This window comes from Rhipicephalus microplus, chromosome 2 (genome assembly GCF_043290135.1).
Source record: "Rhipicephalus microplus isolate Deutch F79 chromosome 2, USDA_Rmic, whole genome shotgun sequence".
In the NCBI taxonomy this organism is placed as follows: domain Eukaryota; kingdom Metazoa; phylum Arthropoda; class Arachnida; order Ixodida; family Ixodidae; genus Rhipicephalus; species Rhipicephalus microplus.
The window spans coordinates 146,055,336-146,068,816 of record NC_134701.1 but is presented as its reverse complement, the minus strand read 5'-3'; the positions used below and the strand labels follow the sequence as shown (position 1 = coordinate 146,068,816).

Here is a 13,481-nt window from a genome sequence, read left to right as displayed (position 1 = left end):
TTACTGAATACCATAAAAGGGTCATACACCACTAATGAAACTTGGCGTGAAAAACAACTTGGAATGAGTTGGATGCTTCGTAGAAAAACATAGCCGCAATAATTTTTCGAAAAGCCGAAGGAGGACTGGAGATCCAGAAATAAGAATATTTGCACGAAGCATTCACTCTCAACTCGCCTCCCTTCGCAGGAGAGGGCAGCGGCGTTCCCGGTGCCCCGCCCAGTGCATTGCGTCACCTCACCTCTAAGTTATGTGGTTTTCTTCCGCGTAACATGGCGGTGCTGACCGCTGCTGCTGGCTACCTATGGATTGGTCGGTTGCTTCTCACGGCGCTGTAGCTGCTGTCATAAATATTCTTAATAAAATTACCTTGAAGAGACCGTGGCACCACAATTGTTCAGCCAGCATTGGAATGATGGGTAGTACATAAATTAGCCTAGTATGCGTGCTTGCAGTCATCGAACGCCCCTGAGGCATTCTTTATTTTTGTGTTCTTGTTTGTTTTCAATAAAAAAAGGACCGATCGTTGTGAATTTCATGACGCGACTTGAATAGATGAGGTGGTGAAGTGCAACTGTTCATTGATTTATTTTCATACCTTTAGGGTCTGAAGGCAATACAGAAAGGTGTGGTTGAACAATATGTTATCAATTGAGGCTTTGAAGGGGGCAGGTTTTTTGATCGCAGCGACGGAAGCAGGAAGGTGGTCTCAGTCACTGCTTGTTTGTGGCAGAAAGGAAGCATAACAAATGTTGACGCGGCATGGGCCATTTGTTTATTATTGCCTCGTGACAAAGTGGCTTCCCGTCATGGGAAGTCAAACGAAACTGAAATATGTACGTCTAGACTGATGTGTGTACTGCCCACCAATGCCATGCTGGCTCTAAAAAAGTTTTATGTAGCTCCAGTAGACACTAGCGCCAGAGTTCTCCCTACTGTACTTATCGAAAGCAGTACGGTTGCTGAAGCTGGGAGGTCTGGCGTGTGTCTTCTCTCGGAAGAACTAAACAGCGCTTCGAGTGCGTGCCATCAAAGTAACCGCAAGTCACAGTTTTGTCTTGGAAGTGGGCGCGCGATCGCAGGTTTGCTGTTGGCACTGCAGTGTTTCTTTTAGCGGCAGCTACTCAACGCAGCTACTTATCTCCTTCTAGCTAATCGTCATGGACATCTTCGAAGTGCAGGCAGTGGTGCGAAAAGCTCGCAACGTGACTGCAACGGGGGCCCACCAGCAAGACATCGCAGTGAGAGCTCGAGAGACCAAAGAAAGACTCCGGAGGCGGCAGCAATCGCAAGCCAGCACCAGCATCAATGTGTAGCCAGCGGCAGCGGTGAGAGCTCGCGCATGCGAAGCTAAGTGGGCTTGCCGACAAGCGGAACCTTATGAGAAAGCCCGCGATGTGGAAGTGGCACGCATGTCGCGGCAAGAGAACGTAGAATTGAAGCGGGCGCGGGAAGCAGTGGTCAAGCGCCGGAAAATGTGCTACCTGAGCTTGAAGGCACCCTCCAACCACGACTACCTTGATTGATTGATTGATTGATTGATTGATTGATTGATTGATTGATTGATTGATATGTCGGGTTTAACGTCCGAAAACCACCATATAATTATGAGAGACGCCGTAGTCGAAGGCTCCGGAAATTTAGACCACCTGGAGTTCTTTAACGTGCACCCAAATCCGAGCGAACGGGCCTACAACGTTTCCGCCTCCATCGAAAATGCAGCCGCCGCAGTGGAGATTCGATCCCGCGACCTGCGGGTCAGCAGTCGAGTACCTTAGCCGGTACTCAACTAAGGTACTCAACTACATCGATCACTCCTTCGGCCACAGCAGCAAGGTATGCAACCGCTTGTTGTTTGACTACAACCTGATCATCAGTGTCTCCATCCGCAATGACCGGCCCCGTGCCAATGCAACAAAGTTCACCCAACATTCTTTGGCCACGAACCTCACCAACCACAAAATTGTAACCTTCAAATAAGTACACATCCCACAGTTTTCTAATCATTGATGCAATCCTTATATATACCTTCATAGTTAAATAAATTATTACATCTTGTATGTAAACAAGTAGATATTTGAATGAATAAGTAAATAAAAACCATCGTGTGTATAAGCGGGCACGTGAACACTCTATAACAACGTGTCGAGTCTTCATGGTGTGTGCATGAATGTTTCACGATTTTACCGATAGGCATTGTAGCCTCACCCCACTTATCGCAATTCACTTTGTGGAGACGACAGGATTTTTTTCTAACAGGAAACTGCCCACAAAGACTTCAAGAACGTATGTTCGTCGTGGATATAACGTTGTTAAAGTTGACATGAATAGAACACACACAAATATTCAGACAAAAATTTGCAATTTTTCGCTGATGTGTCGGGTTTAACGTCTCAAAACGAACATATAATTACGAGAGGAGCTGTAGTGGAGGGTTCTAGAAATTTCGACCACCTCGGTTTCTTTAACCGGCACCGAAATCTGAGCACACGGGCCTACAAAATTACTGCCATATCAGAAATGCAGCCGCCGCAGCCGGGATTCGAACCCACGACCAACGGGTCAGCAGCCGAGTACCTTAGGCACTAGACCACCGCGGCGGTGCATTTTGCAATCTTTGAGACCCGGGAATTAAACCCACGATTTCTCGATCAGCCGTGATAGGAAGCAGGCGCTAAGGTGACTAAGTCATTGGAGCAATTCACTATCGGTCTTCGGACGCGCCTTTTATATATCAGACACCTTCACTCTGTACCCACGTTTTTCATCTTTCATCTGTCGGGCGGTGCGGCCGCCTAAAATTGGAGAACATATATACTGCATAATCACACCAACATGGAAATTGTGGCACCCTCAGTCCTTCAGCGCCTCGATGCCAGCATTCAAGCGCGCGCTGGCATCAGACCACCTACCAACGCAGCCTAGGTGGCACTAATTGTACTTCAAACAGTGTGGAACCAACGCCTCAAAAAAAAAAAAAAGCCATGCCCACATTAAAAGGCTCACCTCCCAAGCGGCCCCGCCACGGTGGTCTAGTGGCTAAGGTACTCGGCTGCTGACCCGCAGGTCGCGGGATCAAATCCCGGCTTTGGTGGCTGCATTTCCGATGTAGGCGGAAATGTCGTAGGCCCGTGTACTCAGATTTGGGTGCACGTTGAAGAACCCCAGGAGGTAAAAATTTCCGGAGCTCTCCACTACGGCGTCTCTCATATTCAAATGGTGGTTTTGGGACGTTAAACCCCACAAATCATCAATCCCAAGCCCCACAGCACACATACCTATACAGACATACAACTTAAAACACGAGATGGACACAACATACCCAATGTCGATAAGATTAGGGTACTGCGGTTAATAATAGAAGCCAAAGGCACCAACGGGGAAGCGGTACGTAATATCGAAGCGAAGGTTTCTCAAACGATACGCTTAATCAAAAGACTTACGAATAAGCATAGCGGCATAAGAGAGGCAAATGTCACACGGCTCACCCTCGCGTTTGTCATCAGCCACCTTACATATGTTTCTGCATACCAAAGATGGTTCGCAGCAGAAAAAATGAAATTATACAGCCTCATAAGAAAAATCTACGAACAAGCGCTGGGGCTTATGCAAATCACAAGTACAGTGAGGCTGTTAGAGCTAGATTTACGTAATACACTAGAGGAACTGATAGAGGCGCAACGTATTGCACAGTACGAGCCCCTCTCTAAAACAAAACTGGTAGATACATCCTTGAAAAATTGGGCATCACTTACCACACACAATTTGGCACTAAATGGGTCATTCCTAGTGACATACGGGCTAAGCTCATGGTGCCTGCGTTACCTAAAAATATGCACCCTGTGCACAACGCAGGTAGAAGGCTGAGCAGAGCAATGACGATGACAAAGAACTACGGAAACAACAAAGAAGCGGTCTTCGTAGATGCCGATCGTTAAAAGCAAAACATCTGCTTCGTCGTGGCTGTAGTTAACCACAAAAACAATGCAGAACCAGTCTTACAATACACACGAGATGCGTTGAAACGGTAGAAGAGATAGCTATAGCTTTGACCATATCACGAACTGACGCGTGTTATATAATCAGCGATTCACAAGCAGCTGTACGCAACTTTGCAAATGGCAGAATCTCCCCTGAAGCACTGCGTACTCTTAGGACAGGCGAAACCAACCAAGACGACAGATGCGTTTGCATTCTTTGGCTACCAGCTCACATACCCAACACCACAGGAGATATCAACCCTAACGAGGTGGCACACAACGTAGCTCGAGGACTGAGTTTCCCGGCTACGACAAATATTGATACCTCGTCAGAATTTCCAAATGTGCGGCAGTTGGAGGACTGAATGACAACATTCAGTGAAATTATGAAGCATTATAAATGACAGGCGGGTTTACCCCCCTCCTCACCATAAACTCAACGGGGCACAGTCTGTCCAATGGCGACAATTAAAAACCTGATCCTATAGTAATCCAGCGCTACTACATGCTATGTATCCAGAGATATTCGCGTCCGCTCAATGTAAAGATTGTCAGGCACGAGCTTCCTTAGAACATATACTAAGGGAATGCGAGGAAATCAAAAACACAGTAATGAGAACGCGGCCTCCACCGACAGCCTCCGCGCGCGTTGGCTGGCCGTGCTGCTCAGTTCAGCCCTGGACGATCATAAGTAAAACTTCTTTTGGGCCTAGTTGGTTCATAGCCATAGAATATACTTTTACAGCGCAAACATAAAACGATCCACAAAGAAAGCGACGACACACACCAGCGCTGACTAACAACTGACTTTATTTCGGGATATGTCAATGCATAAATACCTCCTGGGCAACCTCACCGCACATGCGCCACACATCTCGACAGATAACAGACACTCAAAAAATGCAGATGATGTAGTGCACTTCTTGAGTAGGAATACCAATGTGGGTTATGGATTCTCAGTTGACATAGAAGATTTGTTTTATTCTGTACCCCAGCATGAGCTTATGTCTTCTGTGCAAGCGTGCATTGAGGCCTATGGGGCTGTGCCTTTTCAGAATTTTGCCGGTGTTTCTTTGAGCAATTTCTTGAGCCTTTTAGAGTTTTATCTTAAGGTCACTTTTATCGTGTTTAATGACCAGCCATATTTGCAGCGTAATGGCATATGTATTGGTTCCTGTCTGGCGCCTCTGCTTGTAGATATTTTTTTAGCAAATGTGGATTGCTCTTTAAGCATAGGTTTTAGCGCGAGAAAGATTGTAAAGGTTTTTAGGTACGTCGATGATTTTTTGGTTTTATTATCTATAGACTCCTCCTACCAGGACTCGGTGACTAAGATTTTAGGTGATTTTAGCAGAGAAGGACGAGGTCTGGTGTTTACTTTTGAGCTCCCACAGAATGGTGTTTTACAGTTTTTAGAATTAAGGCTCGAGTTTTGTGAACGTCATGTGTGTTGGTCCTATCATCCACGCGCAACTAAGGACTTGTTACCTTTTAAGTCGGCGCATTCGAAAATTGTGAAAAGAGGTATTGCGATGGGGGCCATGGAAGCGGCGCTTAGAAAATCATGCACTCACAAGATGCACGATAGTTTCGCAAATCAGATCAGCCGACTTTTGGCTGCGGGGTTCCCAAGGTCGCTTTTGATTGCAGTGGCGGAAACGCTCTTCCAGAAAAAGAAAACTGCCAAGCGGGCGGACGCCGTACAGGACAAAGCGAGGCCTGTGGTGGTCCCGTATATGCATGGGATATCCCATCAGCTCAAGAAAGTGGCAGGCAGACATGGGGTCGCTATGGCGCTGTCTGCCCCGAACAAGCTTTCCAAGCTGTGCTCCCGCACTTGCGGTATGAACAGAGGAGGTTGCAAAATCCGACACGGTGTGACTTATGTCCCGTGTGCCGTCGGTGTGGTTTATGCCATCCCGCTCTCGTGTGGCAAGTTCTACGTCGGAAAAACTGGAAGATGTATCAACGAGCGGCTCAGGGAACACGCTCAAAAAGTTAACAAGAACGAAGATAAAGGAGCCCATCTTGTGGCTCATATTAATTCTTGCTGCAATTGTGAGCCACGTTTTGAAGGGACGTCGATCCTTGGCAGGAGTAACAATGAACATGCGCTGCTGGCTTTGGAAGCCTATCATATCAGAAAAAGGGCTCAGCTTTGTATAAGCGACACGTCTCTGACGCTGCTCCCATCTGAGTTTCAGTTCATTTCATCACGTATGTAATACACGGTTTCATTTCTTTTGTCAACTCTGATTGTTCCTCTGAGTGTCTGTTATCTGTCGAGATGTGTGGCGCATGTGCGGTGAGGTTGCCCAGGAGGTATTTATGCATTGACATATCCCGAAATAAAGTCAGTTGTTAGTCAGCGCTGGTGTGTGTCGTCGCTTTCTTTGTGGATCGTTTTATGTTTGCGCTGTAAAAGTATATTCTATGACTGGACGATCAGTTATGGGCAATTCAGCGGGCCGAGGAAACCGCAAGGAGACAAGACTTTCTAGCCGACACCCAGGCGGGAGCTCAGCCCACTAAGACGCCGGATACAAAATAAAGTTTATTCCATCCATCCATGCATGAAACGTTGCCCTCTTTTCCATTGGTAGCTTGCTGCCAGCACGCAATCTCTGAGGCCATGCCTTCTGTCGCATGTTGCGACCAGCCGCTGCGTGCAAGTGCTCTCCTTCATACTGCTCAGTCACGTGACAATACCGTACCGCTATGTCACGTGACATCACCGCTGCGAGTAGGCAACTGTGAGAGCATTGCTCTGTACGCAAGTAGTGGCCCCCAGGGGCGTTTGCCTGCGTACCGGAGGGGGAGGGTAAAATACGAGGATAGGGCAGCATGTTCGCGGCTCATGTTTCGGGCATATAGACGCATTGCCTTCGCAACCACCTCTCCTATGGTTTTTGGGGCTGATTTCGAAGGCCACAAATACAGTGCTTGATTTTGACGCGCTATACGAGCTTCGCTGACGCAGTTACGTGCTTAGTCGGTTGCGTTTTGGCGGTGTTCCGTATTTCATCTTTTGGTAGCGTGTGCAGTATAGTGCACCTTCCTTATGCAATAATGATGTATGTCCTTCATGTACGCAAAACGAATAAACGGGGCCGACTACGAGAGAGAGAGAGAGAAAGAAATGACGTTTATTTGCTCCCTTGAACTGCTGCACTAAGTGCCACTGAAAGACAACAGCATTGATCGACTCATGTCACGCAGGTAGTTTGGTGCGGTGACGGACACGTGAGGGGGGAGCGGGATGCCTTCACGGCTACGCGGCTGAAGCTTAGAACTTGTCTCTCACGCGTTGGTGAGTTGAGCGCATTGCGACCCAACTGGCTGTCACACATACACTGATGCAGGACTGAATTGATCGTATCTTCGCCGAAGCGACTAATCAGCCTAACACTGCTCGCCAGCACGACGATGCATAGCAAGCACATATCTACAGGACTATTGCCGACCCGCAGATCACTCTCCTTCGCTGCACCGGAACGTGAGTTGAAAAACCATTGAGTGAAATCCCGTTATGTGTCACTTGCATGGTTTGCAAATGCTTGTGGTTAAAGAGTGATTTGCACAATTATTCGGTGCGCACAGTGTTTCCGGAAAGCGTATACTGCCGCACGTCGTTGATTGTTACGGTAAAGATGTGCGACCAGGTCTAACATAAAGGCATCAACATCCAAGAGTAGTGCAGGCACTAAACACCAATATACATTTCTTATAAATGTGTAATAAACATTCAACTACTTTTGTGAAGACAAGTTTCACTAATGTGTGTTGTACAGATTCCGATATCAGAGTCGTAGACCACGTTATCTTGTCAATTTAGTAGCCTATAAATTCTATACTGAAAGACAAAATTCTCTGTTTTCTAGGACACGTTCAACTGACAAAAGCAAACAATATATTCTGCGCCGGATTCAGGAAATGCGATATACAAGAGCATTTACCTGAGGGACTCTGGAGACACGCTCTTGCTGCGGTGCGAATCCTTCTTGATTGCTTGTTTGCTTATGCCTTGGATGTCTTTGGCTTGATGATCCCTATGCCGGCGCTTCTTGCTGTGGTCTGCGTTCCTTAGCCCGAAAGGAGACGACACAGGGGTCGCCTTCTTGCTTGTTTTCTTCTCGACAACCATTGTTACCGGCTGATTGCCTTTTCTTTCACGAAGCTTGTCTACTACGGATGTTGTACAAAGAACGAAGCCGCCCGTTAATGGTGCGCGTGGTTAATGGTGCTCGTGTTTGTCAGATAATGATGATGATGGTGATGAATCTTGAAACATGCATCACACCCACTCCGGTGGATCGGCCATCAATTAAACATCAGACACCAAGGCCTTACAGGACTGCAAGGACATCATGGTTACTTTCCACGAAATTCTAAACCATTACAGAAAAACTCGACGACGTTACCCACGACCCCGCATGCAGCTACAAAGGTCTCAGGCGTCTGATCTCAGGCGTCTGCAGACTGATACATTTGAGAATCCCCGACACCTGCATAGATTGTGCCCCTCGCTCTACCCGTCACCCGGCTGTCCGTGGTGCGGGCACGAGACAGCCGACATGGCACATATACTTACGGAGTGTAAGTGCAGTGTTTGCCGCCACTACTCGGACGGGCGTGAGTGTACCCTAGGATGACTGGGTTAGCGATGGCGAGGCGCCCTTCTCAGCCCAAGTGCAGTGAAGCAAATCTGAGTTGTCCAGCGAGCCAGGGCTATCACCGAAGACATCGCATGATGCTCAGCGGACGAGAGCTCCTAAAGGCCTAGCCCGGGTTAGTAATTCCTCAGTGGATCCTAATAAAGTTTTTTACCTACCTACCTAGTGAGACATTTAGATTATTCAACGTACCCAAAAGAAAGAACAACGTACATAAAGCTGAAGGCGTTCTATAAATGTTCTTTATTCAGGCCAATCTATATAGCCCTCATCTTGTAAAGAAATTAGAGAGATAAAAAAAACTTTCAATTTTGCCTTTCATTCATCCACATCCTTTTTGGGCCACACCCTTTTTGTTAAGGTAATGGTAGTCACAAAAAACTTGTTTATGAAACTGAATAGATGCGTCTACAGTAGAAATTCTAATATAATATTTTATGAACACTTTAATTTAGGGAAAAAATATTACTCACAAGGTCCACTAAACATATGGATTGACGAACTTTGTTTGGTTCTTCAGAACGTGCTTTAGCACGTTGCGGGCCGCTCCCACGTCGGAACATATAGACCAAGTCTCTGCTGCGTCGCGGGCCCGTTGGACTGCCCGTCGCTGTTTTTCAAGTCCGGAGCTTGCAATAGCACCCTCCGATTTGGACAGCGTGATGACTTTCCCACAGCGTAACAAGGGGCACCGCCACAGCATTTGTTCCAAGGTATCTATATCGTGGCAGTAGGTACATGTATTAGTTGGCTGTATGTCGGGATAAATCATGTTCAATAGCACGGGGTTAGGGTACACCCCGACCTGAAGAAGCCTGAGTGTGGAGCCTGGGGTTTGCTTAGTTTTCTGTGTGGTGGAGGCTATTGTCTCCGCGTCATGTAAAAATGTTTTGTCAATTCGTTATACGAGATGGGAGTGCCACGGTTCTCCAAGACATCAGCGCCGTGCCCCCCGGTCGCTACGTGGTCCGCTAAATGACTAGTATAAATTAGGCTCGAGGCTCCATGGTATCGCATCGCGAGGAAGTAGTTTCACAGCAAACATTTATTTTTTATTTATGCTTGGCAAGAAATATGGAAGGTAGGCTGCGTTAGAGCATACATTTATGCTGTACAAGCCTGATGACAATGCCTGAAAAAGATTTGACTTCTTTCGATCATTTGCAGCATTGTTTATTTATGCAGCGGTTGCATATTTGTTTGTTTGTTTGGTTTTAGCCTGAGTACTACGGTGGCATACTCACTCTTGGGTGTGTCCGTGTGTGAGTGATCGTGTCAAGTTTTCGCGCTCGAATTAACTTTTGGAAATGCTCTACCAACGAGCCCAATAGTAAGTTTTTTCACTCTTGGGGATTTGGCGTATGAATGGTAGCTCCATCATTGCTTATTAACAAAACTTGAGTAGAAAGAAACATTCTAAAATGAAGTGCAAGAAAGTCAGCAACACCTAAGGAAATAAACAAGTGCTATAACAATCACGATGATCACCGGTCGTATTTCGGTATCATTCATTGTGATTCTTCTTCTCTTTCTGCCATTCGCGGAGTCCACAGAGTGCACCTTACTAAAAAATAATAAAATCGTATATGACGTAGTTATATGACTAAAGGTAGCCAAAAGTGAAGGAGCATTACGCGTGGGTGTCTAGATATTGAAATAATAAATAATGTATTTTGCAAATCCAGGAGTGTCTAATAACTGCCCAAGTTGCTCCTCCTTGCTTGGTCTCGAAATCATATACACATTTGGAAGAAATGCGTGCCTTTTAAGCAAAGAGCGTATACAGGTAGTTTTTTTTATAGTACGTAAATACACAGAAAGGGCAAGTTGGCAACATGAATACTGCTAAAAAGTATCAACGAAACGAAACGATGAACAATTTTTACGACCAAAATTGGATAATACAATTACCTGCACAGTACTTCACGTTGAGCTAGTGAAGTATCCCTGCCGGTGGCATACTTGCCATCAGCAGAAACAGTTCTTTCCTTCGTTCACGTCGGGAGTCTCGTTCTAGTGGAATAGATGCCTTCAGGTAGCATACCGTAAGAATTATTGGCCAGATGCCAGCTGATAAGATCATGAGCGTCATGACGCCAATAGGTGAAGGAAGAGAGTGCCAAACTCGCCGTAATTGTATACTGGTGGTGCTGACTGAACCTTCCACGTTTAAATGACTCTATATTTCCCCCTAAGGACTATGAAGGTTTGACTACCACCGTATTCCAGTTGTACAGAATCGGACGCGTTGTTAGAAGGTCACTGGTTTGGCCGCTGCAGGTAGCAAGTTATCTTTTCATCCACTTCTCATTCTTGGCATGTATATACATTACAGTTGCTTCGAAATATGTCCCCTATATTTTTGGCATCATTTTGTGTTAGTTCTCAACTGTGTCGAAGAAACAAAAACCCTTGGTATAAACCCTGCTTTCTTTCTTTTTTATTGGGGGTCTTCTAGAGGAAGACTTGATGCCTTCAGATAACATGCGCGGGATCATCGGTTAGCTTCCAGCTCATAATAAGATGACACACTACGTAATGAAACAGGCCCAAAAAAGAGTTCCACACCCAGCGCCATTGCCGCTGGTGGCGCTGACGAATGATCCTACGTTTAAACGCATATACATTTCAAATAAAGTGAACCGAGGAACGATCACCGCCGTAGGCATGGGGCAGAGCACCGTACGCATTATTAGAAGGTCACACGTGAAGTCCCAGCCGGCCGCAAGGTATCTTTTTGTCTACCGTTTACGGGCATAGGATAACCTCGCGTTGTCCTAGCCCCCTCCACTAGTTTTTGAAGTGTTCACTAGATGATGCTGGCAGTACTCTTGTACTGAGATGACCCTCGCTGCATTGGAGATGCGTGCTCGAGTGTCATATGAGATTGTTAGATTGGTGCATTGTTGACTAGTGCCACAGCGGCATAGTAGCAACCACTAGCACTCAGAGCGCATCTAGATGGCGCTTTAGCACTCAGACCACTGGTACTTGGAATGTTCACTAGATGATGCTGCGTCCATCGCTCCACTTCGATGCGTGCTCTCGTGCGATAGGAGACAACGCTCGCTCTTGCGTTAAAATGCTTTTCCTATTAGCACGCTTCCTCTTTCAGTGGCAGTCTGTGTGCTTCCAATGTGAGCGACGAAGACAAGGTGGTTGAGCGAAGGGCTCAAAAAACGGCTTCAGTGCTTGCTCGCCCTTTTTACATAACGATGATGACAACCGTAAAAACACTTTATTATGCAAACCTAAAGAAGACGGAAAGGGTCCCTACTCCAGGATACTTATGGTAACCTCTGTGACAGCTCAGTACCTGAGAATCAGGGCCAGGCGGACCTCGAGGGTGCCTTCGCGAACAGTGCCTTCCCTTTGCTTTGGGTACGGGTGGACCGAAGAATTGGAGGGAGGGAAGGGAAATAGCCGGCGGTGCACTCTATGGTAACATAATAAGTTGTGGGGATAGCTCCAAATCCAGAATAGGCATCAGTACAACGAGTCAGATATATTTTATGCATGAAGTGGAGGTTCGGGAAAGTTCGGGTCTACAGTTGGCGATGTGCGACAGCCTCTTCGCGTGTGAAGGAGTCTATATAGTGGGAGCTGGTATGGCTGTCGTCGGCGTATGTAATGTTGTGTGACTTCTTGATATGTGAGAAGTGGGAAACATGGCTCTGCGTTGGCCACTTCACTGCACGGGGCTGTTTGGAGGGCGAGTTCGAGAGCGGCTGCAAGAGCGCGTTAATGGCCCGTTAGTGAGGCATGACCATGAGTTCCGAGCCGGTATATGATGTCGCTGTCGTGTGAAGTAACTTTGCGTGTGCGTAAGATAGCCTTTGGAAATGCCGGGACTTTTCCAGAAAACCCGAAATTCCACTTGCGAATCGGTGATTACGTAGTATGCTTCCGCGGCGAGGCACGTAGTGTGTTGGATTACCAAGCTAACCGCCAGGATCATGCCCGAGTCGGTGGCGGAAGATGGGAAGAGATGGAGGCTGCATGTACCATCTCATAAGTGCCGCTAACCGCTACCGCTGTGTGTACGTTTGTCTTGTGAGCCCCGTATGTGTAGTAGAAGCGAGACTCCTGAACGTCGCTGAGAGTGTGATTCAGGTATATTACCAGTGCCCGCTGACGACCGATGTTACGTTCAGTGTACATGTTACGTGCAAGGAATGTACGCGAAGTACTGGAGCTATTTCGAGTGGCATGGAAGTTCCCTGCGTTTCCGGAGGCTCAGGTGGGGGGAATGGGTGACTCAGGCGGTGGAGTACACCTCTACCTGTTTAGTAAAAGGAAGGCGTCCACGCTGACTAATCCACTTGGCCTCGAGTACTTCATCGAGGATATTGTGCACTCCTAGTGACAAAAGGCGTTGTGTAGAAGTATAGTGCGGAACGCCCAAAGTGACCTTGATGGACTTACGCATGATCATGTCCAGCTGTTCATGTTGTCCTTGCGTTAGCCGGTGAAATAGAAGATGATAAGTGAATCGGCCTTTAATGCACGCGTCCATTACTCGAAGCATTTCTCGAGCGTCTATAACTTACGCTTCGGAACATGGCGATGACCTGCTCCGTCTGGCATGAAAATGGAGAAAAGGTGGGTCGTGGCCTGCCATTTCCTCCACCTGAGAGATAGGTGTTCCTTCGACGAGTACAATGATCTGGGGTAGGAGATTTTTACTGTTGCCGCGAAAGAGAAGAAGCTCAGACTTGTATGAAGCACAAGTGAGGCAAGCCAGTCTGACACATTTTCTGCCGCTTGTTGAAGCCGGTTTTGAATTGCGCCGTCGGAACCATGAAACGTTCACAACGTGATATTATCG

At 47.0% G+C, this 13,481-nt stretch overlaps 1 protein-coding gene across 1 annotated transcript in view; it reads right to left on the bottom strand.

Annotated features, from left to right (window-relative positions):
- LOC142792021 (endothelin-converting enzyme 2-like) overlaps positions 1 to 8,124 on the bottom strand; it is a 31,639-nt gene extending 23,515 nt beyond the window's left edge. The window contains exon 1 of the mRNA XM_075885592.1: positions 7,937 to 8,124. Within this exon, the coding sequence (XP_075741707.1) occupies positions 7,937 to 8,124 (188 nt within the window). The remainder of the gene's footprint in view (positions 1 to 7,936) is intronic.
- Positions 8,125 to 13,481: the final 5,357 nt, after the last annotated feature.